General features: G+C 46.7%; 1 protein-coding gene across 3 annotated transcripts in view; it reads left to right on the top strand.

The window, feature by feature from the left end:
* LOC147124621 (soluble lamin-associated protein of 75 kDa-like) overlaps positions 1-21,534 on the top strand; it is a 49,041-nt gene extending 27,507 nt beyond the window's left edge. For 2 of the 3 annotated variants that reach the window (XM_085990549.1, XM_085990557.1), the window contains exons 2-5: positions 10,433-10,569; positions 12,118-12,217; positions 13,587-13,672; positions 21,349-21,534. In XM_085990549.1, coding sequence (XP_085846675.1) covers positions 10,435-10,569; positions 12,118-12,217; positions 13,587-13,672; positions 21,349-21,429 — 402 coding nt within the window. In that variant the 5' untranslated portion in view covers positions 10,433-10,434 and the 3' untranslated portion in view covers positions 21,430-21,534. Of the gene's footprint in view, positions 1-4,132; positions 4,494-10,432; positions 10,570-12,117; positions 12,218-13,586; positions 13,673-21,348 lie in introns of those variants that run through there. The other variant, XM_085990559.1, reaches the window with a different exon arrangement.
* The last annotated feature ends 5,294 nt before the right edge of the window (positions 21,535-26,828 follow it).

Here is a 26,828-nt window from a genome sequence, read left to right on the forward strand (position 1 = left end):
TCAACTCATTTGCATATTGCCAAATGTAAAACCTTCCAAAAACCAGCGCAATCGGGCAGCGTTTTAGAGTGTAATGTAAAAAGAAATTGCACTCGCAATGGCAATTAATTCGATTTGTGGGTGTGCCTGGCTTCCAGCATGATGTTTTTGAAACTAGTGCTTGAAACAGCCAGTTCTAAATGTTTACATTATTTAATTTATGACTAAGACATAAAAACTAGTGCCCAATGTGATCAACAGCAATATCATCATTGCACACTCCTCCGATTACAAACTGGGTTAAATCTTTCAGTGGGCCCAGTTTGCACACTGCACTCGAGTCTGGAGACCTGTGTGTGCGCATCCCCTAATCACACAGTAAAATTGTCTGTCTCTGTCGCTCTGGCTCTCTGTCGCTCGCGCCCTGGCTCTCTTGTCGCTCGCTCGCTCGCGCGCGCCCTGGCTCTCTGTCGCTCGCTCGCGCGCGCCCTGGCTCTCTGTCTGTCGCTTGCTCGCTCGCGCGCGCCCTGGCTCTCTGTCTGTCGCTCGCGCGCGCCCTGGCTCTCTGTCTGTCGCTCGCTCGCGCGCGCCCTGGCTCTCTCTCTGTCGCTCGCTCGCGCGCGCCCTGGCTCTCTGTCTGTCGCTCGCTCGCGCGCGCCCTGGCGCTCTGTCTGTCGCTCGCTCGCGCGCGCCCTGGCTCTCTGTCTGTCGCTCGCTCGCGCGCGCCCTGGCTCTCTGTCTGTCGCTCGCTCGCGCGCGCCCTGGCTCTCTGTCGCTCGCTCGCGCGCGCCCTGGCTCTCTGTCTGTCGCTTGCTCGCTCGCGCGCGCCCTGGCTCTCTGTCTGTCGCTCGCGCGCGCCCTGGCTCTCTGTCTGTCGCTCGCTCGCGCGCGCCCTGGCTCTCTCTCTGTCGCTCGCTCGCGCGCGCCCTGGCTCTCTGTCTGTCGCTCGCTCGCGCGCGCCCTGGCGCTCTGTCTGTCGCTCGCTCGCGCGCGCCCTGGCTCTCTGTCTGTCGCTCGCTCGCGCGCGCCCTGGCTCTCTGTCTGTCGCTCGCTCGCGCGTGCCCTGGCTCTGTCTGTCGCTCGCTCGCGCGCGCCCTGGCTCTCTGTCTGTCGCTCGCTCGCGCGCGCCCTGGCTCTCTGTCTGTCGCTCGCTCGCGCGCGCCCTGGCTCTCTGTCTGTCGCTCGCTCGCGCGCGCCCTGGCTCTCTGTCTGTCGCTCGCTCGCGCGCGCCCTGGCTCTCTGTCTGTCGCTCGCTCGCGCGCGCCCTGGCTCTCTGTCTGTCGCTCGCTCGCGCGCGCCCTGGCTCTCTGTCTGTCGCTCGCTCGCGCGCGCCCTGGCTCTCTGTCTGTCGCTCGCTCGCGCGCGCCCTGGCTCTCTGTCTGTCGCTCGCTCGCGCGCGCCCTGGCTCTCTCTCTGTCGCTCGCTCGCGCGCGCCCTGGCTCTCTCTCTGTCGCTCGCTCGCGCGCGCCCTGGCTCTCTCTCTGTCGCTCGCTCGCGCGCGCCCTGGCTCTCTCTCTGTCGCTCGCTCGCGCGCGCCCTGGCTCTCTCTCTGTCGCTCGCTCGCGCGCGCCCTGGCTCTCTCTCTGTCGCTCGCTCGCGCGCGCCCTGGCTCTCTCTCTGTCGCTCGCTCGCGCGCGCCCTGGCTCTCTCTCTGTCGCTCGCTCGCGCGCGCCCTGGCTCTCTCTCTGTCGCTCGCTCGCGCGCGCCCTGGCTCTCTCTCTGTCGCTCGCGCGCGCCCTGGCTCTCTCTCTGTCGCTCGCTCGCGCGCGCCCTGGCTCTCTCTCTGTCGCTCGCTCGCGCGCGCCCTGGCTCTCTCTCGCTCGCTCGCGCGCGCCCTGGCTCTCTCTCTGTCGCTCGCTCGCGCGCGCCCTGGCTCTCTCTCTGTCGCTCGCTCGCGCGCGCCCTGGCTCTCTTTCTCTCGCTCGCACGCGCCCTGGCTCTCTGTCTGTCTCTCGCTCGCGCGCGCCCTGGCTCTCTCTCTGTCGCTCGCTCGCGCGCGCCCTGGCTCTCTCTCTGTCGCTCGCTCGCGCGCGCCCTGGCTCTCTGTCTCTCGCTCGCACGCGCCCTGGCTCTCTGTCTGTCTCTCGCTCGCACGCGCCCTGGCTCGCGCTCGCTCGCTCGCGCCCTGGCTCTCGCTCGCTCGCGCCCTGGTTCTGTCTGTCGCCCGCTCGCTCACTCTGTCTGTTAGGTTAGAACCACAATGCATGTGTAAGTGATTTTTGTCTAAACAGGCAGATTTTGAGTTCGTCCATTTTAATTTATGCATTTTAATTTGTGCTTGTGTGTGTATATATATAATATTCTTCAAATAGTAGACTAATAACTGTGGCAAATAAGGTTCTTAATTATATATGAACCTCTTGGAGAAGTCTCACTAAACAGTGAATGAATGAAACACTGGAAGATACTGGATAGGAAAAAATGGTTGTGCTGAAAAATGGCCTTGGAAGAGAATGAAAGTAGAACTTTGCAGTACCTGTATTTACAAAACATGTAGCTGGATTTTCCTTCTGTGACCATGTTTGTTACTGGGATTCCTACCTTGCTCCACTGAGATTGTATTCTTGCTCCTAGTGATGTGGTACCACAGAGAAGATTGTAATCGGCTTTGAGGAGATTATGGTGTGGCTGAAATGACTTTTGTGTTTTCTTCAGTTAATTTAGTCAGACAAATTCTTAATGCAACCAGCTGAAACCTTTTTGTGTCAACTGTGGCTCATTGGTAGCACCTTTGAATCTGAGTCAGAAGATTGCGAGTTCAAGTCCCACTCCAGAGATCTGAGCACAAAATCTAGGCTGACCCTTCAGTGCAGTATTGAGGGAGTGCTGTCTTTCAGGAGGCCCTGTCTGCCCCCTCAGGTGGGTGTACATGATCCCATGGCACTATTTTGAAGAGGAACAGGGGAGTTCTCCCTGGTGTCCTGGCCAATATTGTGTTCCAGATTATGGGGGGTTTTGATAGAGTAGATAGGGAGAAACTGTTTCCACTGGCAGGAGGGTTGGTAATCAGAGGTCACGGATTTAAGATAATTGGCAAAGAACCAGAGGGAAGATGAGAATATGTTTTACACAGCAAGTTGTTATGATCTGGAATGCACTGCCTGAAAGGGTGGTGGAAGCAGATTCAATGGTAACTTTCAAAAGGGGAAAAAGGAGATATATTTGAAAAGAAAAAATTTGCCGGGCAGTGGGGAAAGAGCAAGGGAGTGGGACTAAATAGATAGCTCTTTCAAAGAGCTGGCACAAGCATGATGGGCCAAATGGCCTGTTTCTGTGCTGTATCATTCTGTGATTCTTTACTTTTAATTATCTCCTTTACATAAATCTTTAGTTTTTGTGATCTTGATGTTTTAGTTTTGCAAAAATAGTATTTTTAAATTCATTTGGGGGTGGTGGGACAATATTCCTCAAGTTACTATTTTCAAGGAACTATTGGTTACAGGAATGGATATAAATGTTTCTGGGACATCCTTTTGTCTGACATTTTAGCAGAGGTGTTATCCTGTTTGTTCTAAAATGCATTAACATGGAGGGCAAAAAAATGTCCCATGAATGTGTTAAACTTCTTTTGAATATTGCCAATGGTCATTTCTAAATTGCTATCTCTTGAACCTGGTAATGTATCATGAAGTGTCCTTTTTTAAATGTTACTACTTTTGTTTCACAATTGATGTGATCTTCATAACATTTAGGCGGAGGGTGGGTGGGAATCCACTACTTAAATAGGTTATTTACTCCAAGGAAGTGCCTACGAAAACATCTATGCTCTTATGTGCTTTTTCCTGAGGATGGGGCATGTATTTACTCCTCTTTCTGTATCATGTGACTGCCTCTGTCTCTAGACTCTCTCTCATGCAGGCTGTCATTTGGATTCAACAGAGCAGTGATTCTCAGTGCTGGTTAATAGATGGGTTTTTTGCTCTCTGCATCTAAATGATGGTTCATGTTTTGTCTGGTGCTTTCCTGTGTGGACTGCACCAGATACATACAAACACACTTTTTGGCTTTATATAAGACCTGTACTTCCTGTTACTTGTACACTGATATTGGGGCCAGTATTGTTTTTTGCAGCCTCTCCTGAGAATTTGCAAGTGTGCGTGCGCACACAGCTTTTTCCATCTGAATGCTCAAGGACTGCAATCGTGCCACTGGCAGCATTCCGCCTGCTCAGCCCAGAGATCTTTGAACCAATAGCAGCTGGAACTTGAGTGCACTTGAATGGCTGACATCTATTTGAATTGACAGTCGTGTTGTCCAGATGATCGGAGCATTGGACTTGCTTAGGCAAATAGCCGGCAAAAAGAAACGAAATGGAGTGAGAGCAGACAAGTTGCAGGCTAAACGTCTCGTGGATTCGTGCTACCTGCTCTGAACAGCTCCCTGTTTAGTTTATTTAAGATGTGATGGAAAGGTGGTTTGGATTTTTCTGATCTAATCCTTTGGATTTGGAACGTCCTTTTTAAGGATAATTTCTCTCTGGAGCTTTATTTTTAAACCCGTGAAGCATCCAAAAGGTACGGAACTTTACCATAAATAATCATGGATGTGATTCTGAATACATACAAATGCTGAATTTGAGCCGTATACTTAAAGGGATGTTCTCGCCTAGTCGAGTGCCACCTTTTTAGAGTTCTTTGGTTGTTGCACTTGCACTGATGGCTCAGTGGATAGATGCACTACATGCTGTATTACTGAGCCGTTCAGACTAGCAAAGTCCTAGGTTCGGCCCTAGTCAGTGCTGACGTAACCCATCTCCCATTTGAATTTGTTGTAGAAGCAGCAAATTTGGCTTCAGCATCCCTGGGCTCGAGTAAAAAAACAGCCACGGCTCTTGTTCCTGTCCCTTTTCAGTGACTCCCCGCTGCAAGTGCGTGTGCTTGATGAAGACAGGATCAGACTCTCTGTCCAATGGCCCGGGGCTAACTAGCCCACTGAGACCTGCTGTATAGGTTCAAATTGTCATTTGGTCAAGATACAGAAGAGCTGCTCATTTCCATGGAACAGTATCCCAGCATGAGTCGTCATCTTCAGGGTGAGAGGGAATAAGGGGGGGGAGTGAGGAAATTTTACATGTACAGTGTTTTTATGGGCTTGTGTTGTTATAGCTGACAGCAAGATAGTAACATTTAGGTAAATATTTCCCCCCCCCCTCCCAATTTTCTGAATTTCTTCGACTTGTATCCACTCATGAAAATAAAAGAGCCGCTTGCAGTGATGAGGGAGTGCTGTACTGTCAGAGGTGCTGTCTTTCAGAAGAGACATTAAACCAAAAAGTCGTCTGCCTTCTCGGGTGGAAGTAAAAGATCCCTTGACACTATTTAAAAGACGAGCTGGGGAATTATTCCAGCGTCCTGGCCAGCATTAATGCCCCAATCAATGCTGCCAAAAAGAGATTATCTGGTCATTTTTCTCATTGCTGATTGTGGGACCTTGCTGTGTGCAAATTGGCAGCTGCGTTTCCTACATTACAACAGTGACTGCACATCCAAAAGTAATTCATTGGCTTTGAAGTGCTTTGGGATGTCCTGAGGTCATGAAAAGCACTATATGAACAACGTTCCTGCTAAGCTGTGTGGCCGGGTGGTCGCACTGCTGTCTGAGGTCTCGCGTAGCCCGGGACCGGATTTTGAATGAGAGATGCACGAAATTTTGAATGGTCCGCGCGCCAAAAAAAAAATTTGGGGAACATTGTATATAAATGCAAGCTCCTTCTTTTGTGGCAGCCCAGAGGCTATAGAAAGAGAAAAGAAAAACTTGTGTTCATATTGTGACTTTACATTCCTGGGCTCTCCCAAAGCACTTCTCAGCTATTGAAATATAGTCAGTGTTGTTTTGTAGGCAAAGGTCTCACAAACAGCAATGAGATGAATGACCAGTTAATCTGTTTTAGTGGTGTTGGTTAAGGGAGGAATATTGACCAGGACATCAGGAGAACTCCTTTGTCTTCAAAAAAAAGTCCAATGCAATCTTTTGCGTCCACCTAAAATGTAATGTCTCATCTGAAAGACAGCACCTCCAACAATGTAACACTCCCTCAGTACTGCACTCCCAAGTATTCACCTAGATTATGTGTTCAAGTTCTGGAGTGGGGCTTGATCCCTTGATCTTCTGATACAGAGCCAAGAATGATAACATTGAGCCAAATTGACACTTGAGCTCACTCTATAGTTTGTCCATTTAAATTCCCTACCAATTTAATGGATTTGATGCAGCTGAGTACCATGCTCAAACTAGCAGCGAACTGAGATAATCCAGGTTTCTGTGGTGGCAAGGAGTCTGACTCTGGCCTGTCACAGTTAGATTCCAACTGGAGTAAGAGTTGGGGTTAACTGTTCACTTCAATAGAGGTCATTTGCCACAATTTGTGAAATGGTTTAATGTTTAATCTGTTCAGTACCACATATTCTTTACTCTGTCATTGTCTTGTGATAATGGTATCCAGTCCTTGAAAATGCAAGATAATCCACACTTCACAACATGGCAAGAATCCAATTTTTCTAGTGTTAATTTGTCTAGCTGTACCAATGTGACATTATGCTAAATATGTAAACAGATCTCTGGATTTTTTTTTTCCAAAAGGCTAGCAGAAGATCACTGAAACATTGCTAATGGGGACGTTCCATAGTAATCACTGTAGATGCAGTGGGGATCTAAAGATGGTACATGATGCATCTGCCGCTTGGGTTTTGAACACCACCTTGGGTTTAAGTGGATGAAGAATGTAGCCTTTTGCTGCATTCCTACAAAATCAGAAACTAGTGTTCTGTAGGCAAGAGGGTTTTTACTTTTTCTGTATTTAAAAAAAAAAAAAAAAAAAAATTAATAAATGGGTATTTTGAAGTTGAAGACTAATTATAGGAGTCTGTGCATGAATCTTTAACTATATCGAGGAAGGTAGAATACAGGCCCTGCACTGGGACACTGAGACAATTGGGTTCATGCCATTCACTAAACTTCAGGAATTTCTTTTGGGTTGAATACACCACTAGACTAGCAGGAGTTGAACACTTTCCGACCCATCTTACTGGAGACTTGGGCCTGAAATTGAAATAAATGCCCACCTTTGCTACTGGTCTCAAAGATGATGAAAACGTATGGCAGAACGTGGACAGTGCCACTTTCTGGGTACAAAAAAATGGAGGTGATTTACATTTGGGAATACAGATAAACCTTTCCAACTAGACATCTAATAATATTCCAGTTTGGTCTGTGTCCATCCATAGTGTGTAAGCTCTGTGTTTGGGTGACTTTAATCTACATATAGATTGGGCTAACCAAATTAGTAACAATACTGTGGAGGAGGAATTCCTGGAGTGTTTACGGGATGGTTTCCTGGACCAATATGTCGAGGAACCAACCAGAGATCAGGCCATCTTAGACTGGGTATTATGTAACGAGAAAGGATTAATTAGCAATCTTGTTGTACGAGGCCCCTTGGGTCGGAGCGATCATAATATCGAATTCTTCATTAAGATGGAGAATGAAGTAGTTGATTCAGAGACTAGGGTCCTGAATTTAAATAAAGGAAACTACAATGGTCTGAGGCGCGAGTTGGGTAGGATTGATTGGGGAATGTCACTCAAAGGGTTGACGGTGGATAGGCAATGGCAAACATTCAAAGACTGAATGGATGAACTACAGAATTTGTTCAGCCCAGTTTGGCATAAAAATAAAATAAAAAAGGTGACTCAACCGTAGCTAACAAGGGAAATTAGGGATAGCATAAGATCCAAGGAGAGGACATATAAATTGGCCGGAAAAAGCAATAATCCTGAGGATTGGGAGCAGTTTAGGATTCAACAAAGGAGGACAAAGGGATTAATTAAGAAGGGGAAAATAGAATGAGAGTAAGCTTGCAGGGAACATAAAAACTGACTGTAAAAGCTTTTATAGATATGTGAAGAGAAAAAGATTGGTGAAGTCAAGCATAGGTCCCTTGCAGTCAGAATCAGGGGAATTTATAATGGGGAACAAAGAAATGGCAGACCAACTAAATACATATTTTGATTCTGTCTTCACAAAGGAGGACACAAATAACCTCCCAGAGATGCTGGGGAACATAGTGCCTGATGAAAGGGTGGAACTGAAAGAAATCAGTATTTGTAGGGAAATGGTGTTGGGAAAATTGATGGGACTGAAGGCCGATAAATCCCCGGGGCCTGATAATCTACATCCTAGGGTACTTAAGGAAGTGGCCCTAGAAATAGTAGATGCATTGCTGGTCATCTTCCAGAACTCGATAGACTTTGGAACAGTACCCATGGATTGGAGGGTAGCTAATGTTACCCCACTATTCAAAAAAGGTGGTAGAGGAAAAGTGGGGAATTACAGACCGGTAAGCCTGACATCGGTAGTGGGGAAAATGCATTATAAAAGATGTAATAGCAGAGCACTTGGAAAGCAGTGACAGGATCGGACAAAGTCAACATGGATTTACAAAGGGTAAATCGTGCTTGACTAATCTACTGGAATTTTTTGAGGATGTAACTGGTAAAATAGATAAGGGAGAACCAGTGGCTGTAGTGTATTTGGACTTTCAGAAGGCTTTCGATAAGGTCCTGCATAAGAGATTAGCGTGCAAAATTAAGGCACATGGGATTGGGGGCAAGGTATTGACTTGGATAGAGAACTGGTTGGCGGATAGAAAGCAAAGAGTTGGAATAAATGGGTCGTTTTCCGAGTGGCAGGCAGTGACTAGTGGGGTACCGCAAGGATCGGTCCTAGGACCCCAGCTATTCACAATATATATTAATGATCTGGACGAGGGAATTGGATGTAATATCTCCAAATTTGCAGACGACACAAAGCTGGGTGGGAGGGTATGCTGTGAGGAGGATGTCGTGAAACTCCAGTACGATTTGGACAGGTTGGGTGATTGGGCAGAAACATGGCAAATGCACTATAATGTGGATAAATGTGAGATTATCCACTTTGGTGGCAAAAACAGGAAGGCAGATTATTATTTGATTGGCAATAGTTTGGGAGAAGGGGACGTGCAGAGAGACCTGGGTGTTCTTGTGCACCAGTCGCTGAAGGTAAGCATGCAGGTGCAGCAGGCGGTTAAGAAGGCAAATGGTATGTTGGGCTTCGTAGCAAGAGGGTTCGAGTACAGGAACAAGGATGTCTTGCTGCAATTGTACAGGGCCTTGGTGAGACCACACCTTGAGTATTGTGTGCAGTTTTGGTCGCCTTACCTGAGGAAGGACGTTCTTGCCATGGAAGGAGTGCAGCGAAGATTCACCAGGCTGATACCTGGGATGGCAGGAATGACGTATGAGGCGAGATTGTGTCGACTGGGCTTATACTCACTGGAGTTTAGAAGATTGAGAGGGGATCTCATCGAAACCTATAAAATTCTGTCAGGCCTGGACAGACTAGATGCAGGAAGGATGTTTCCGATGGCCAGGGAGTCCAGAACCAGGGGCCATAGTCTAAGGATAAGGGGTAAGCCATTTAGGACTGAGATGAGGAGGAATTTCTTCACCCAGAGAGTGGTGAACCTGTGGAATTCTCTGCCACAGAGGGCGGTGGAGGCCAGTTCATTAAATATATTCAAGAAGGAGTTGGGTATATTTCTTAAGGCTAAAGGAATCAAGGGATATGGGGAGAAGGCAGGGACAGGGTACTGAATTTGGATGATCAGCCATGATCTCATTGAATGGCGGAGCAGGCTCGAGGGGCCGAATGGCCTACTCCTGCTCCTATCTTCTATGTTTGTATTTTATTTGCCGCCATCATTTTATTTACTTGAAGTTTCTAGAAAATTAGACCATGAGCAAAAACTGAATCATGCAGCTATCGTCTGATGGACTTAAATCCTAGTGCTCTTGGTATGGGAGTTGCTGGGGCAACAATAGTTGCATTTTGTTTTGAAGACAAAATATCATTGTGTTTTGGAAGACAGTGAGTGTGTGCTGAGTGACCAGGTAAGACAAAGACATGGCTTTCCAAAAAAAATTCCGCTGATGTGGTGTTAACCTTTGTTGCCACGGTTTCAGAGTGTCTGAGAGCCAGTGAAAGTACAGAGATTTTGGAGGCGCTTACTGTTTCCAGGGCATTCTATTAGGGTGAAGTGAACTATATTTGAGCAGGTGAATACAAGCAGGACAGCAGTGTTGAGAGTTATGTCTGATTGTGAGACAATAGTTCATTCAAATCTTTTCCAAAACATTAGTGAATGTGTGTAATAAAATGATCAGAATATCATAAGTGTGTTTTGCTCAATTTGGCACTGTACAAAGCAATGCATTTTTAATATAAAAATAGCAAACTATGGCTTGGGCCAGTGAATGGATTTGCAAGAAAACCCTGCTGCAAATTGATGACTAAACATTTCTACAAGAATCCCTGTAAATACTGGAGGGAAATAGCTGATGTACTGTACTTTCAATCTGAGGATATGCTGCAAAAAAAAATCTCTTTCATTCATTTTGATTTTGATTTTCTTTGACAGGGATGGCATTCCCTGTGGATTTACTTGCAGAGTTGGAGCATGAAGACATTGAGCATTCTGCAGAGGAATACATGTCTAATCTTCTGTACAGTGATCCTGACAAGCTGGAATATTTCACACTACCCAACAGAAGGAAGGTAGGACACTTGGCACATCTACTACAGGCTTTCTGGCAGGAAAGAAAATCCTCAGACATTCTGAGCATTTGAACCCCCAAGACAAAAGTGCCTGCATATTATGTGAAATGAGTTATAATAAATATTGTTGTGATTTGACATCCCATTGGTAACGACCGACTGTTACATGTGTTTTTAATTTCCAATACAGCTCCATGATAACTGAGTTATCCAGAAACTTAAGTAAGATTGAGTTTGAAAGCTAGAGCAAGTTACTGGTAAAGTTAATGTGTTACTTATTTTCTGGTAAATCAAATAACAGACTAATCCAAAATGTTCCCCATTTTGTTGCACTTACTGTAAGCGAATGGGGTAAATTCCAGTTCCGTTTGTTGCAACGTAACGCTTATAAACTTGCTTTTTCATGTAGACTTTTACCATCTACATGTAAAAGCTGCACAATAATTTAATTACAAACATCAATCCGTAAAGAAACCATTGTAATGAATGCAGCTGGTTGACTGAGCCTAGCCTGTAAGTTAGCTAGACAAAAATGTCAGGAGAGCTGAGTGAATGTTTGGTATCAAAATATTTCTGTTGGCTGACTATTCAAATATCGTGGGCATTGTAGCCAGCGTCTGAACGACTATGACAAAGGAAAATAGTGTGCTCATTACAGGAAATTATTTGTATTAAAAGCTTACGGACCTCTGTTTCCTATGCTCTGGAGTAGCTTCCCCTGATTTCAGTTCTGTGGGTAAATACATCAGCTGTTGTTGTACAGATCCATATAAACTAGGAAGTTTCCAGGTCTGATCCCTGATTCTGCATTAGTTGATCTCGACTAGAGGTGAGGGAAGAATTGAACTTGGCTGTGACGTTCTACCATCTCTTTCCGCCCCCCGGGCTCAATGGGGAAATTGCCTGCAAATACATGAATAGCCATTTGGGTGAGGCACTGTTGATTCCCGTAAAGGTGGTTTGCTAGCCTGTCTCTGGCAGTTATGATGATTGGTCACACCCAAACTGTTGTGCTATATTTTTCAGATGCTGGTCCACCAGCTTCACATTTCCAGTACTTATTCTTTTTACTTTAACATTTTTACTGCTTATTGCTGCTATTACCCACAAATCTCTCTTGCTGCCAGTGTGATTGATTTAGGAGTGAATCCGAGCTGACTTGCCAACAGATTAACTGCAAAAACAAATGGCTGAACTATACATGCTCAGGGAAATCTCTGAAGAGAGGAAAAGAACACTTGCACCCTGATTTTAACCCAACCCGCCCAGTGGGAACAGAGCAGGTTTGGGTCAGATGTTCGTTTTACACCCCAGCCCATTTTATGCTCCATTCATTTTCTAAATCGGGCAGGGTGCAACACGGGTGCCTGACCTGATTCCAGCCACTTAGGTTAAAATCGATGCTGATAGACTAATTCAGAATTAATGAGCAAGAATGATGTGGTGAGAGATGAGATGATTTTATTGTTTTGAGTCCATACTAAAATTTGGATTACTATTTACATGTTCGGTAGCTGATTTGACACTGCCTATGTTTCTTGAACACAGATTCCAGTTAGTCTGTCCTCTATTGCTTTTGTTCCACTCTATGGTGGAGATACGACATATAAAGTTCTGGCCTTATTTGCTCCCGAAAGTCCGTTCACAGGTTAGTGCTATATTTTTCTAATGCGAATTGCCAGTTAAGAGGGCATTTTATAATCCTGCACCCTGTGTGTCCATCCCGCTTATTAACTTGGACACTGTTTGTAGTTGAATATTTATTTTCTTTTGTATATTACATTGTTCACTGATAATGGAACGTTGTCTTTGCTTTCTTATACAAGTTTGATTTTTCTCCCTGTAGGTTGCTCATATGTAGAACTACTTGGATGTTGATTTAACTCATTTCCAGAAAAATGTGTCTGAATTGGACTACTTCTGTAAATCTAGTTATATAGGAAAGTAAAAATCAATGTATAGGAACAGGAGTAGGCCATTTAGCCCCTCGAGCCTGTTCCGCACCATTCAATGAGATCATGGCTGATCTGTGACCTAACTCCATATACCCGCCTTGGCCTCCTATCCCTTAATACCCTTGTTTAATAAAAACCTATCAATTTTAAATCTGAGATTAACAATTGATCTAGCATCAATTGCCATTTGCAGAAGAGAGTTCCAAACTTCTACCACCCTTTGTGTGTAGAAGTGTTTCCTAATTACACTCCTGAAAGGCCTGGCTCTAATTTTTGGGCTATGTCCCCTAGTCCAAGACCCCCCAACCAGCGGAAATAGTTTCTCTGTCTACCCTATCTGTTCCCCTTAATATTTTGAAAACTTCAATCAAATTGCCCCTTAACCTTCTACATTTCAGGAAATGCAGCCCTATTTTGTGTAATCTCCTTGTAATTTAACCCTTGGAGGTCCAGGTATCATTCTGGTATATCCAAGGTGTGGTGCCCAGAACTGCTCACAGTACTCCAGGTGTGGTCTAACCAGGGCTTTGTATAACTGTAGCGTGACTTCTACCCCCTTGTATTCTCGTCCTCTAGATATAAAGGCCGGCATTCCATTAGCCTTTTTGATTATTTTCTGTACCTGTCTATGACATTTTAATTTATGTACATGAACCCCCAAGCCTCTTTGGACCTCCACTGTTTCTAGCTTTTCACCATTTAGAAAGTACTCTAATCTATCCTTTTTAGGTCCAAAGTGGATGGCCTCACACTTGCTTACATTGAAATTCATTTGCCACAGTTTTGCCCACTCACTTAATCTATTAATTGTAATAATAGATTTTAATAGACCTTTGTTATGTTATGCTTCCATCTACACTACTTACAATGCCGCCTGTCTTTGTGTCATTGGCAAACTTGGATATGTGGCTCTCTATTCCATCATCTATGAGCTAACACTTATCTGCTTATTAACCACTAGCATGTGTTCTCGTTTTACCAAATTCCATAGACCTGCTTGTACATAGATGGAGATTGTGATGAAGCTGCGTTCATATCATCTTCTCTTGTCTTCCTTTCAAGCTGTGGCGTTGTACCTAGTGGATAGGTGGTGGGCAATTGATGACGTCATCAAAACGACTGAGTCCTCCCGTCAGGGGCCCCAGCAGGTAAATTAACCCTCAATTTTTAAGCTTACGCTGCATTATCACAGTAACGATATGTGTGTTTCTTTAAGGTCTAATTCAGGAAGTTCTACATTTGGAGGCGGCAAGTTTTTTGGGTGTAAATTGGAATATAATTAAGTTGTGCATTTACAAAATTTACTCTGTATATTTTAAATGTCTAGTTGTACGTAGAGCATTTAGAAGTTGGAGATAACACTGATATATTGTCCAATAAATGCATTAAATGCTTCCCTCGTGACTCATTGGGCTTATCTAGTCAGTATCTGAGCCACACAGACCAGGAAGGTCCCAGGTTTGATCCTCCATTGTGCTGAGTTAGCTGATCTCCGCTAGGGTGGAAGTAGCACATGGCAATTGACCTTGGTGCCTTCCAGCTAGGGAAAAACATCAACCAAGGTTCCTGCTTCTGGCCACTATCCAGAGATATCTGATGAAAGTGGGCATGTGTGGACATCTAGTGAAGAGAAGATAGATGAAGAGAAGATGGGTTCATTTGAATAGTCTGCCAACATACACAGCCAAGGCTCATGTATGAGTAATGAACACTGAGTGAGGTACAGAGGAGTGTGTCAGTATGTTTCCAGCCCAAGAGGAAAGGAGCAGTGCTAGATCTGATTCTGGGGAATGAAGTGGACAGAGTTTCAGTGGGAGAGCATTTGGGAAACAGTGATCACAATATCATTAGTTTTAGAGTAGGTATAGAAAGGAACAATCAAACGTGAAAATACTCAACTGGAGGAGGGCTAATTTCAGTGAGTTGAAAGGGGATCTAGCCCAGGTGGATTGGAATCAAAGATTGGCAGGTAAATCAGTAGCAATGAGCAATGGGAGGCTTTCATAGAGTAGGTAGTTCAGGTACAGACTAGACACATTCCCATGAGGGGGAAAGGAAGGGCATCCAAAGCTGCCTGGATAACTAAAGATATAGGCCTAGAAATTCGGTTGGTTGCGCCAGCGATTAGCGCCTAAAGAGCCCGAGATTTGGGGCGTTACCCAATATTCGGACGTGCGCAGTGATCCTAGCGCATCCGGCCATATTGAGTAGCCTGGTCGCGCCGGCGCTAAGTCTTTGCGCCCGCTCGCAGGCGCAGCCAGATAATGACGTCATTTCATTGTGCAACGCCTTTTTGGCGCCCCATACCGGAAATTCAGTGGCGCCCCCCTCCGTTCCACCTGGCGCTATTAGTGACAGTTGGATGGAACGTTACCAGGTCCTTCTCGGACTCGGGGGGGCGCTCTTTAAAGGGGACAGCACTAGTATAAAACCGGCAGCCATTTGGCCTGGCCATACTGCTTGTTGCTGGAGAGAGTTGCAGACCTTCAGTGGCACAGACTTGTTCTTATTGAGCCAGAGGAGCCTTGGGACCTTCAGCCCTGTCCAGAACAGTTGGATCCAGAAAGCTGACTGCGTCTTACTCGTCGGCCAGAATAATGGGAGCTGCTTTGGAGGGGAACGTCATCCTGGCTGAACAACTGGCAAGGGCACAGAGACGGAGGGAGAGAGGGCCAGGATTGGCCAGAAGGAGGAGGGCCAATGGACGTCGCCAAATCCGACCATACGCTGCCAGGGTTTTCAGGCAGCAGGTCTCCTACCGTACCATGTCAGAGGAGCAGTGTCTGCGAAGGCTCAGATTTGGTAAGGATGTTGTCACTGAGCTGTGCCACCTGCTTGCTGGGGATCTGCAGCCGCGGATATGGTGCAGGACCTCTCTGTCGGTGGCCGTGAAAGTCACTGTTGTGCTCAACTTTTACGCCAGCGGATCGTTTCAGGCAGCAGCTGGGGACATATCTAATATCTCTCAATTTGCAGTGCATTGCTGCATCCGGCAAGTTACATCTGCCCTCTACAAAAGGAGGCGCGAATTCATCACCTTCCCTGTGACCCTGGAGAAGCAGGGGGAGCGCGCACAGGGCTTCGCGGCTATTGCAGACTTCCCCATGGTGCAGGGGGCCATTGATTGATTGTACACACGTAGCTTTGCGGGCGCCATTGCAGAATCCGGAGGAGTTCCGTAACCGAAAGGGGTTCCACTCCCTTAATGTGCAGCTGGTCTGTGATCACCGGCAGATGATCATGGCAGTGAACGCACAATTCCCTGGCAGCAGCCATGATGCCTTCATCCTGCGGCAGACCTCAGTGGCTGACCTTTTTGAGGCCCCGGCTCACCCATGAGGCTGGCTTCTGGGCGACGAGGGCTATCCTCTCTGCCCATGGCTCATGACCCCGCTCCATTTGCCCGACACCCGGCAGAAGAGCTTTACAACAGCAGCCATCAGGCCACCAGGAACATTGTGGAGCACACAATTGGTGTGCTGAAGCAGCGTTTCCACTGTCTAGACCATTCGGGGGGCCCCCTATAGTACTCGCCGGAGCATGTGACTCGCATCGTTGTTGTCTGCTGCATGCTCCACAACCTGGCCATTCGACGCACCCAGCCAATGCCAGCCGACCCTCCAGGTCCAGCAGAGCAGGCGGACGAGGAGGAGGAGCAGGAAGATGGGAGGGCTCCAGAAACTGGAAGGGCCGTTTGTCAGAGGCTCATAAGGACTCGGTTCTAGGCCCCTCGGACAGAATGGTGGCTGTGATTCGAACAGCACCCTCCGGTTCACTGTAAGCCTATGAAGGCATCGATGAATGTAAATAGTGTACAGGTCGATTGTAAATAAAACATTTTCTTTATTTTCAAATAAGTGCTTCCTTCCAGCATGACAACGTAATGGCAACAGAAATCATAACTAACAAACTAACAGATAACTGTGTGGCAACCCGGCGAAACTAACCAAACCATAACAAACAAACAAACAACAGGTGTGGACTGCCTTAAAACCGGAAAAAGAGATGTCTTAGCACCTCCCTCTACTGGTGACCCCTTGATGGAGGCTGACTCCTCTTACGAGGTCGGCCCCTTCCCTCCCTGCAGCTCCTCCGTAATTGTACCCCAGTGGCTGCGTCAAGGCTGGGGGACGCCTGCTGAGTGTCTGGAAGCGCTGAAGCTCCTGAGGGACGGCCTGGATGACCTCTGGGCTTGGAGGTCCTGCAAACAGGCTGCTCCAACTGGGCATGTCTGCTAGCAGTGTGCCGCGCAGGTGGTGGCAGCTGCTCTGCTGACGTGCCAGTGGTGGCATCAGGACTGGTCGCATGCAGAGAGAGGACACCTGCACCGTTGTCGGCCGACACACTGGCACTCTGACGGTGCCGCACCGGATCATCCGCCGCTATCGACTGCTCCACAGATTCATGGCCTGCTGTGGTGCTGCAAGGGCCTGGGGTGATCCTGCCTGATGCAGCTACGGTGGCAACAGTGAGTGTTCGCGTGGCCTCAATCTGCTTGTGGACGAGGCCAGCAAGTGACTGCGTGGCAGCAGTGAGGACCTGCATGGCAGGTGCCAGTGCTTCGGAGAAGCCATGAACAGTCCTTTCCACTGCTTTGGACAAGGCCGGAACAGTCCTTGCCACTGCTTCGGACAAGCCCTGGACAGACCTTTCCACTGCCTCGGACAAGCCCTGGACAGACCTTTCCATTGCTGGGCCGAAGCCCTGGACAGACCTTTCCATTGCTGCCCCGAAGCCCTGGACAGTCCTTTCCATTGCTGCCCCAAAGTCCACCACACTCTTTGCCAGTGTGTCGATGGACTCGGGCATCCTCCCCACTGCAGCCATAAGCTCAGTGTGCCTGAGCCGGGCCTGGGCACTCATTTCGGCAAGGCACCGCACCTCCTCTGCACTCTGTGCAGCAGTCAAGGTGGCCTGCCTCGCCCTCCGGGGAGACTGCCCCCGAGCGTCCCTACCCCCCGCACGTTGCTGCAGGCCGCTGGTCCCTGCAACTGGCTCCTCATCAGAGCCGCCCCCCCCCCCCCCCCCTCAACTCCCCTCAAGGGAACTACTATCCCCAGTCTCCACATGCGGTGGCTCCCCTGAGGCTGGCACGGATGGTCCGGCTTCCTCCTGGTCGTCGCCTCCGGAGGCACTTGCACTGGCAGCTTGAGGGGCCGGCTCCCGAGCTGGTGATGCAGTATCTGAAAGCAGGGAGGTTGAAGAGTGGCTTTAGCAAAAGGACAGTTTGGCAGCAAGGGATACAACAGTGCGGCAATGCTATGACATGGGTCCACATTGAGAAAGCATGCTGGCGGGGGAAACAACTGAAAGGTGACAGCTGTAATAGTTGAGAACCTTACCATTGCTGTGGACAATGGGGTCGGCAGCTGCAGTGGGGACAGGACCACTCAGACGTCCTCCCACAATCTCGTGGACTCTCTCCTCGAGATCCGTCAGAGGGTCCACTTGAAGACGGCCTCCTCCGGTGCGAAGCTGCTCCTTTCGGCTCTGCGCCAGCTTGGCCTGCGGGGCAAAGAACGGGAAGTGATGTTACATGATGCCCTGAGTGATCATCTCATGCCCCCCATGGTGGAACAGCCCTTACATGATGCCCTGAGTCAAATGTGGATGTGTGTGACCAGAAAGGGCCATGGATGCTTGCTGACAGATGGCCATTGGGGTATCGCGCACCCTGTAGCCATAAAGTCAGGTGCTCATGGAGGGATGCATAAGTTTACATTAACTCCACTCACCCTGACGACCCAAGTGAGGTCGTTGAATTTCTTCCTGCACTGGACAGGGCTCCTGGTCGCCATGCTGCTGGAGTTGACTCTCAGAGAAACATCCCTCCAAGCTCGTCGGTAGTCCTTATGATTAGGCCTCCTGCCATTGTCGGGGTAGAGGACATCTTGCCGGTGCCCCACTGTGGACACCAATTCCTCCAGAGACTCATTGGTGAAGCGCTCTGCTCTCTGCCTCACCCTCTCCATCTGATCCAAGTTTTTTGTGCCAGAGATGGGCCTGCGCCGATTTGCAGGCCTACAAGGCGCAGAGTGTGGATGCTGGAGCTGCCTGACCCACCCCTTTAAGAGCTGGCCGGCGCCTGCAAGTCTCGTGGTCATGGGTAATTGAGAGCACCTGTGCTGCGGCTGGACGCCCCGATATTGGGTTGCGCCGGCATGTTGGCGCCTTAGGTGCCCCGTGTAACGCCTGAACTCTCGCCTCAATCACCTTTGGGGCGCTGCAACCCAATATCGCACGAGGTGTCGATAAGTTGCGCCTGGCTATAAAATTTGCGCTCCGCCAATTCTAACGCCCCAAGCGGGGCTATACCCAATTTCTAGGCCATAGAGATTAAAATGAAAGGGAAAAGGGAGACTTATGATAAATGTCAGCCTCATAATATAGTAGAGACCAAGTTGAATACAAAAAGTACAGAGGAGAATTGAAAAAAGGAAATAAATGGGGCAAAGAGAATATATGAGAATACATCAGCGGGTAACATAAAAGGGAAACCAGAAGTCTTTTATAAACCTATAAATAGTAAAAGGGTTGTCAAAAGAAGGGTGGGGCCAATTAGGGACCAAATAGGAGATCTTGTTATGGAGGCAGAGCACATGGCTGAGGTACTAAATGAGCACTTTACATTTGTACACGCTAAAGAAGATGATGCTGCTAATGTCACAATAAAGGAGGAGGTAGTAGAGAAATTGGATAGGTTAACAATAGATAGAAAAGGAATTAAAAGGTTAACTACACTCAAAAGTAGAAAAGTCACCCAGTCTGGATGGGATGAATCCTAGGCTGCTGAGAGACGTACAGGTAGAGACAGCAGAGGCTCCAGCCACAATATTACAATCCTCCTTGGATATGGGAGCGGTGCCAGAGGACTGGAGGATTTCAAATGTTGTACTCTTGTTCAAAAAAGGGGAGGGGCATAAACCCGGCAACTATAGGCCAGTTAGCCTAACGCCGGTCGTGGGGAAATTTTTAGAGACAGTAATCCGAGACAAAATTAATTGGCACTTGGAAAAATATGGGTTAATAAATGACAGCCAGCATGGATTTGTTTAAAGGCAAATCGTGTTTGACTAACTTGATTGAGTTACTTGATGAAGTAACTGAGAGTTGATGAAGGTAATGCGGTTGACGTTGTTTATATGGACTTTCAAAAGGAGTTGATACCACGTAATAGACTTAGCAAAATTAAACCCATGGGATTAAAGGGGCAGTGGGTGCATGGATACAAAATTGACTAAGAGATAGAAAACACAGAGTAGTAGTGAATAGTTTGTTTTTCAGACTGAAGGGGAGTGTGCAGTGGTGTTCCCCAGGGGTCGGTATTCGGACCACTGCTCTTTTTGATATATATTAATGACCTGGACTTTGGTATGCAGGGCATCACTTTAAAGTTTCCAGATGACATGAAATCTGGAAATGTAGTAAACAATGAGGAGGCTAGTAACAGACTTCAGGAGGATATAGACTGGTGAAATGGGCATACATATGGCAGATGCAATTTAATGCAGGGAAGTGTGAAGTGATATGTTTTTAGTAGGGGAAAAATGAGGAGAGGCAATATAAACTGCTATAATTTTAAAGGGGGTGCAGGAACAGAGATCTGGGGTGTATGTACACAAATCTTTGAAGATGGCAGGACAAGTTGAGAAGGCTGCTAAAAATGCATATGTGATCCTTGGCTTTATAAACCGAGGCATTGAGTACAAAAGCAAGGAAGTTGTGCTAAACCTTTTATAAATCATTGGTTAAGCCTCAGCTGGAGTATTGTGTCCAATTCTGAATACCACACTTTAGGAAGGATGTCAAGACCTTAGAGAGGTGCAGAGGAGATTTACTAGAATGGTACCAGGGATGAAAGACTTCAGTTATGTAGATGCAGGGAGGAGAAATACCACACTTATTTAATGGAACGTTACTCATGCAAAATTAGGGCCGAAGCAGGCTGTTTGTGCAGCATAGGGAGACTTACTTTACATCTAACAGCCATGTGAGTGCTTGATGCGGATACCTGGTGTCCATATTAGGAAAATGTCACTAAGAAGTTCAAGTGCTGTTCCAAGTGGCACTGTTCAATGAGATTATTATTATTATTGAGGAGTGGCTCTGAACACGTGCGATCAGTGTAGAATGAGGCAAAAGAGATACATGCCATAATTCTAACGTGCGTGTTTGGAGCAGATACAATCACATGACATGATCCCATCTACTTAAGTAATACTTTTCTATAGATGGGTTAGAAAAACATGAGCTTACCTAACATTTGATTAAGCACCTCTTATCTGTTGACGATTTAATGATGTACTTCTCCACAGTACATTCTGCAGAGAATTTACAATATACTTCAAAATAAGTAACTCCACTTGGTCATGCAGAGGGTTATGGTATCAGACTGCACTGAGGGGGTTGAGGTGTTTTTATTTTAAACTGACTGCAGGTAAACACATCCTATATATTTGTTTCTGTAATCAAGAAATATGGTGGAGAAATTGGCATTTTTAAAAAATGTTTTGCAAATTTTTAAGAACAAAAACAAATTGCAGAAGTTTTAACCCCACTTTAAATTCTCTAGACATGAAATAATGACTTATGGAAAGTTAAAGGGGTTTATGACCTTTTTGTGAAGGGACTGCTTCTTGACATAACCACCCATCTCTGTCAATATAAAACATTCATATTCTAATTTTAATTTCTAAAGCAGTTTGAGGCTGTAGAATGAGTTATAAATAATAATTGCATTTATTTGAAGTGCAGTGACTGTTGTTATGTAGGTTTACATGTGATTGATTATAAGTTACTAACACTCTACTGTCACTATTGCTAGGTAACGTCGCTCGGGGAGCGGATTGTTCTGTACGTTTTGAAACCGCATCATTTACAGAGCCCAGGAAATGAGTGCAGATGAGCTCCCTTTTCTTTGCCACAGTGCTACTGAGTACGCTAAAATTCTCTGGAAGTCTGGGAAAGCGATTGGCTTCTACTCCATCAAAAACAGCAGGTATCATACATAGGAGACACACACACACACACACACACACACACACACACACACACACACACACACACACGATTCTATGATTCTGTTTGCTAAATGTATTTTATGTATCTCTGCAAATATACTTATTCTTCCCTCATGTTCCCATCTCCCTTACCTGCACCATCTTTCTTCCCTATTTGTCCTGTCCATGTTGTATGATGGTTTGTGTTGTGTTTCTTTTTGCCTACTACTTTCCTCACCACCTTTCCTGAAGGCTTTGACTCTTGCTGGCATATTTCACTGATCCTACGTCGTGTGGACTGGGCAATTGGCCCTGCAGCTGTGTAGCTTCATCTGAGCGTGGTTCCCCTCTAGAAGTGTGAGATAGCTGAATTTATCCATTTAATTTAGTGGACTCTGATGTCCTTTTGGTGCCCTCATATGGAGGCCTAGTAGTAAGTGGCAGCAGACAATTTGGGGAGAAAGTAGTATGGAATGAAAAAAAACTTTTTTCCTGTTCTTTCCACAGACCATGTACAATCTGCTCTACTCAACCTATTTAATCTCAAAGAAATGTCCTTGCATGTTTCCCAGCCCCTTCTCCTGCTCCCCTCCTCCCTTTTCACTCCTAAAGGTAAACCTGGGTGGAGAAAACTGAGGATAGAAATATAACACACTATGACCCAAGATGAATGGGATGGAGGAGGCGATGAGGGAAGTTTGGATATGAGGGATAAACAGGCATTTAAAACACAGACATCATACATTACACATTGCCTTCATTCAGATGACACTTCAATGACCCGCCACGTTCTATACATTTGATTGCCCAGTCCTCATCCCAGACAGATATTTGTCCAGATCCTTATTAAAGGTGTTAATGGGACACAAACATTAACTGCTTTATTTGGGAGCCCAAACACAAATGAAATAACCTGTTTTCTTTCATTTGTTTCTCTGGATATGGATGTCATTTGGCAAGGCTGCATTTATTGCCCTTCTCTAGCTTCCTTGAGAAGGTGCAGTTGTTGTGATGGTGTTCCCACAATGGTGTTTGGTAGGGAATTCCAGGATGTTGAGCCAGGAATGATGAAGGGACAATAATACATGTCAAGTCAGGATGGTGTGTGACTTATGAGGTGAATTTGGAAGCAGTGGTGTTTCCCATGACGATGCTGCTCTTGTACTCTGTGGTAGTGGTTGCCGGGGTGAGCGGTGCTGTTAAAGTAGCTGTGGTGCATTCTGTAGATTGTACATACTGCAGCAACAGTGCACTGGTGATAGTTAGATCAGCATTATCTATTTCTCTTATCGTTTTAACTTTTCTATTGGGACTGTCATTGCTTTAACCTGAGTTCAATATCCAAGTCTAAGTGATTTCTTTCAGCAAAGATGCCCAGTACACTTTGTTCTTTCAGCAGAGCATCTTAATGGGCTTGTTTATTTTATTTCTGTGTAAATGGTGCCTCTGTGCGCTGACATCAGCAATGCTGACTGAGGGTTAATTCTGTGGTGAATCTGTACATGCTGCACTGTTTTTGCTCATTGCTGCATTCTTTTCCCTTCCTCCTGTGAACATTTGAATTTTGTTGCTGGCTGTTCATTCAAGAAACGTAGGCTAGGGAGGCCTTTTAATAGAGGAAATAATGAGCTAAAATTCCTATTGTTTTTCTTTCAGACTTGACACTTGACCTTTCTAATGTGAGAAAGTGAAAATTTTAAATATTTAAGAAACTGGATTTTTTTGTTGTAATATATACATAAAAATGTAATGGTTTTGATAACTAGTATACATTTTTTTTTCCCTCCCTGCTCCTTCTATGCTAAACATGATGGGGGGACCTGTTACCAACTTGCTGTTCTTCATACATCAACCCAGACAGTGACTGTCAGCTGGCTATGTGACCACGAAGGCCATCACAGAGCCTGGTGTCCATATTTGAATATTTCCATTTTGCTAGGAATCCTGGCCAATTTTTTTTTTAATTGATATTTTTCCCTCCCTAATTGATGCAGATTACAAATCCTCCGCACAGATTCACCAGGATGTTACCTGGGCTGGAGTGCTTCAGCTATGAAGAGAGACTGGACAGGCTGGGGTTGTTTTCCTTGGAGCAGAGAAGGTTGAGGTGTACAAAATTGAGTTGGGTAGATAGAAAGGAACTTTCCCCTTAGTAGAGAGGTCAATAACCAGGGGGCATAGTTTCAAGGTAAGGGGCAGGAGGTTTAGAGGGGATTTGAGGAAAAACTTTTTCACTCAGAGGGTGGTTGGAATCTGGAACTCACTGCCTGAAAGGGTGGTAGAGGCAGGAACCCCCACAACATTCAAGAAGCATTTAGATGGAGCACTTGAAACGCCATAGCATTCAAGGCTACGGACCAAGTGCTGGAAAATGGGATTAGAATAAATAGGGCTTGATGGCCGGCGTGGACACGATGGGCCGAAGGGCCTCTTTCTGTGCTGTATTACTCTGAGACATGGCATCAAATTCATGCCCTTAGTCTGTAGGGACTCGTGTTGTAACATGTGGTACATTTATCTGCTGAGCTATCTGTGGCACATGATCATCCAGTGCTTCAACATATTTATATTCCTACCTCACTTTGGTACCGTTCTCAATATTGTCTCCCTAGGAAGCAAGTGCCATACCTTCCTGACTCAGTGCTACCAGCTGCCAATATTAGACACCATCTTTGTGAGGAAGAAGCATCGCGGGAAGGGATATGGCCTGCAGATGCTGGAAGATTTTGTTGACTGTTTCACCGAGGATGCACTGGGTTTGAAATACCCACTTTCACCCTCTATGTACGGAGGTAAAATGAAGTATATTTTACTTTGTAAAAAGGGTTTTCTTGAAAATTAATGCAGTAGAATCTTTGGAACACGCAGACGGTTTGAACAATGACTTTGGTTAGTTTGTGAAGGTTCTTCTAAAATATAATTTACTGCAGAAAAATCTGTGATTTGATATTTTTATAAAATTGAATATTAGTTTATTTTACTAAAATATATAGCAAATACCCAATAGAGATTTGAGGGAACACCCTACATCCCGACACCAGTGTTGTAAAGTATACACTCTTGAGAGATCCCATTGGCTTAGGCATCCCAGCTTATCCGGAGCACATTCATAATATTCGCATCAGAGCTGCCTCAGTTGTTCTGTGTTGGTGTTGGGTGAACTGGTCGGGCATGGGACATTACTACAAACAACAACAACTTGCATTTATATAATGCCTTTAACCTAGTAAAACCTCCCCAAGTCGCTTCATGGGAGCATTCAAGATATTGAGGCGCGTCTTGAAGGAGGAGAGCGAGCTAGAGAAAGCAGAGAGGTTTAGGGAGGGAATTCCAGGGTTTATGGCCTAGACCAGGGGTTCTCAACATTATTGCTTTTGAGGCCTCACTCCCGTGTTCTAAACATTTAACAGAACCCCTGTAACACAAGTATTTTTTTCTGTTTTAAAAATTAGTTATACAATTAAACATATATTATTTTTGTTTTACTTACAACTTGACTGTTATCCTCCAGTCTTTCCATGGGCTGAGATTCTCTCTTCTCCACACTGACTGATCAGAGACATCTCGCATAATTATCCTTCCAAATTTGCAAGTTCTTTGTACCTTAAGCAAGCATTTTTTTATTGCATATACGGTACTGGGACACCATTCTAATTCCCAATGGTACAGCAGATAGTAATTCAATTGAAACTTTCCCACTCTTGTAAATTCCACTCATGGAATTAAAAACTCATAATATACATATACAATATCTACATTAATAACTTGGTTTAATACAATTCCGTTGCACAGCAATTGTAATGAGCCCTGTCTTGACCAGTGTTTTTCCACTCCAATGACACATGAACATTTTTCCAATTTTGGGCTTTCGTGCAATGGCTGTAACCATCCAGCACAGGCCTAGCCCTTGCCAGCTCTGCTTTACGAACAACATAAAAATAAACATTTTACAAACGAGGACTAGATTCGTTAAGTGCAGCTGCATTATTGATGATACACCACCAAAGGGATGGTTTGTGATTTAGGAAATGAATTTTTACTATATATGTATAAATCGGTCCGATCTGTCTGTCTGTCATTCTGTCTGTCATCGCCTGTGCGTCTGGCGGGCTATGCGCTTGAAAGTTACAGGGCGTACCTACGCGCGCGTTACCTCCAAAGAAAGCTTACGCTTCCGAGACGGTTTTAAGCGTATTTACGTTTCGGCCGGGCTAAAATCCCGCCCGCGGTATCCCAAAAACCTTCAACGTTCCGCTCATTAGCATCTCATTATCCGCTCATTAGCGACAGAGTGACCTCGAGCTCGACCAATCATACGCCGGGTTGCTGGCGTGTGCCGCCGGGCCAATCGGTGCGTGTGTGGCCGGGCTTTATTGTTCCTGAACCGAGGTGAGTCGCCGCCATCTTGATTCCAAACTTTTCCTTTCTTTTTCCCCGCTTTCTGCGTCTTAAAAAAAAAACGTTGCTTTTAAAACACATATTGTTTTTTTAAAAAATGATTTAGAAAGTAATTAACTTATCTAATCTCATTAATTTTTCCTACCTTTGCCCGTTTTTTTTTCTTAGGCCTGAAAGCCTGGGCCTTTTCTTGCCCAGCCAGGCCCGAGCTAGGTAACTGGGCTGCTGCTAAGCTCCTCACCCGCCCCCCCCCCCCCCCCCCTTCCCGGTGTCACGTTACCCGTGGCAACGGCATCAGCCACGAGGGTCAGGGTGCGCGTGCAGCAGGAGCAGGTGAGGACTCTGTTCCGCGCTCGGCTCGGGCGGGGCGGGGGGGGGGGGGTGGCGGGGCTCTCGAGAGTGCGGATCGGGTTACCCCGGCAAACGGGAGTGCGGGCCGGCTGGGGCTTGGAGAGCGCGGCTCTCGGCAGGGGGGTGCGGGGCTTGGAGAGCGCGGCTCTCGGCCGGGGGGGGCGGGGGCTTGGAGAGCGCGGCTCTCGGCCGGGGCTTTGGCGAGCGCGGTTCTCGGCCGGGGGGGGCGGGGCTCGGAGAGCGCGGCTCTCGGCCGGGGGGGGGGGGGGGTGGGGCTCGGAGAGCTGGGCTCTCGGCAGTGCGGGGCGGCGCGGCAGGGTTACCCCCGGCAACCGGGCGTGGCCGTGCCTGTCTCTCCGCCTCGAGTCCTCCCTTCCTCCCTCCCTCTCCCTCCCCCCCCTTCCTCCCTCCTCCCCCCCCTTCCTCGCCCTTCCCCTTCCTCTCGCCCCCCCTTCCCCTCCCCTCCTCCTCCCCACTTCCTCCCCCCCACTTCCTCCCCCCCACTTCCTCCCCCCCACTTCCTCCCCCCCACTTCCTCCCCCCCCAACTTCCTCCC

Source organism: Somniosus microcephalus, chromosome 1, assembly GCF_052327205.1.
Source record: "Somniosus microcephalus isolate GS21.2 chromosome 1, FLI_Smic_1.0, whole genome shotgun sequence".
Lineage (NCBI taxonomy): Eukaryota > Metazoa > Chordata > Chondrichthyes > Squaliformes > Somniosidae > Somniosus > Somniosus microcephalus.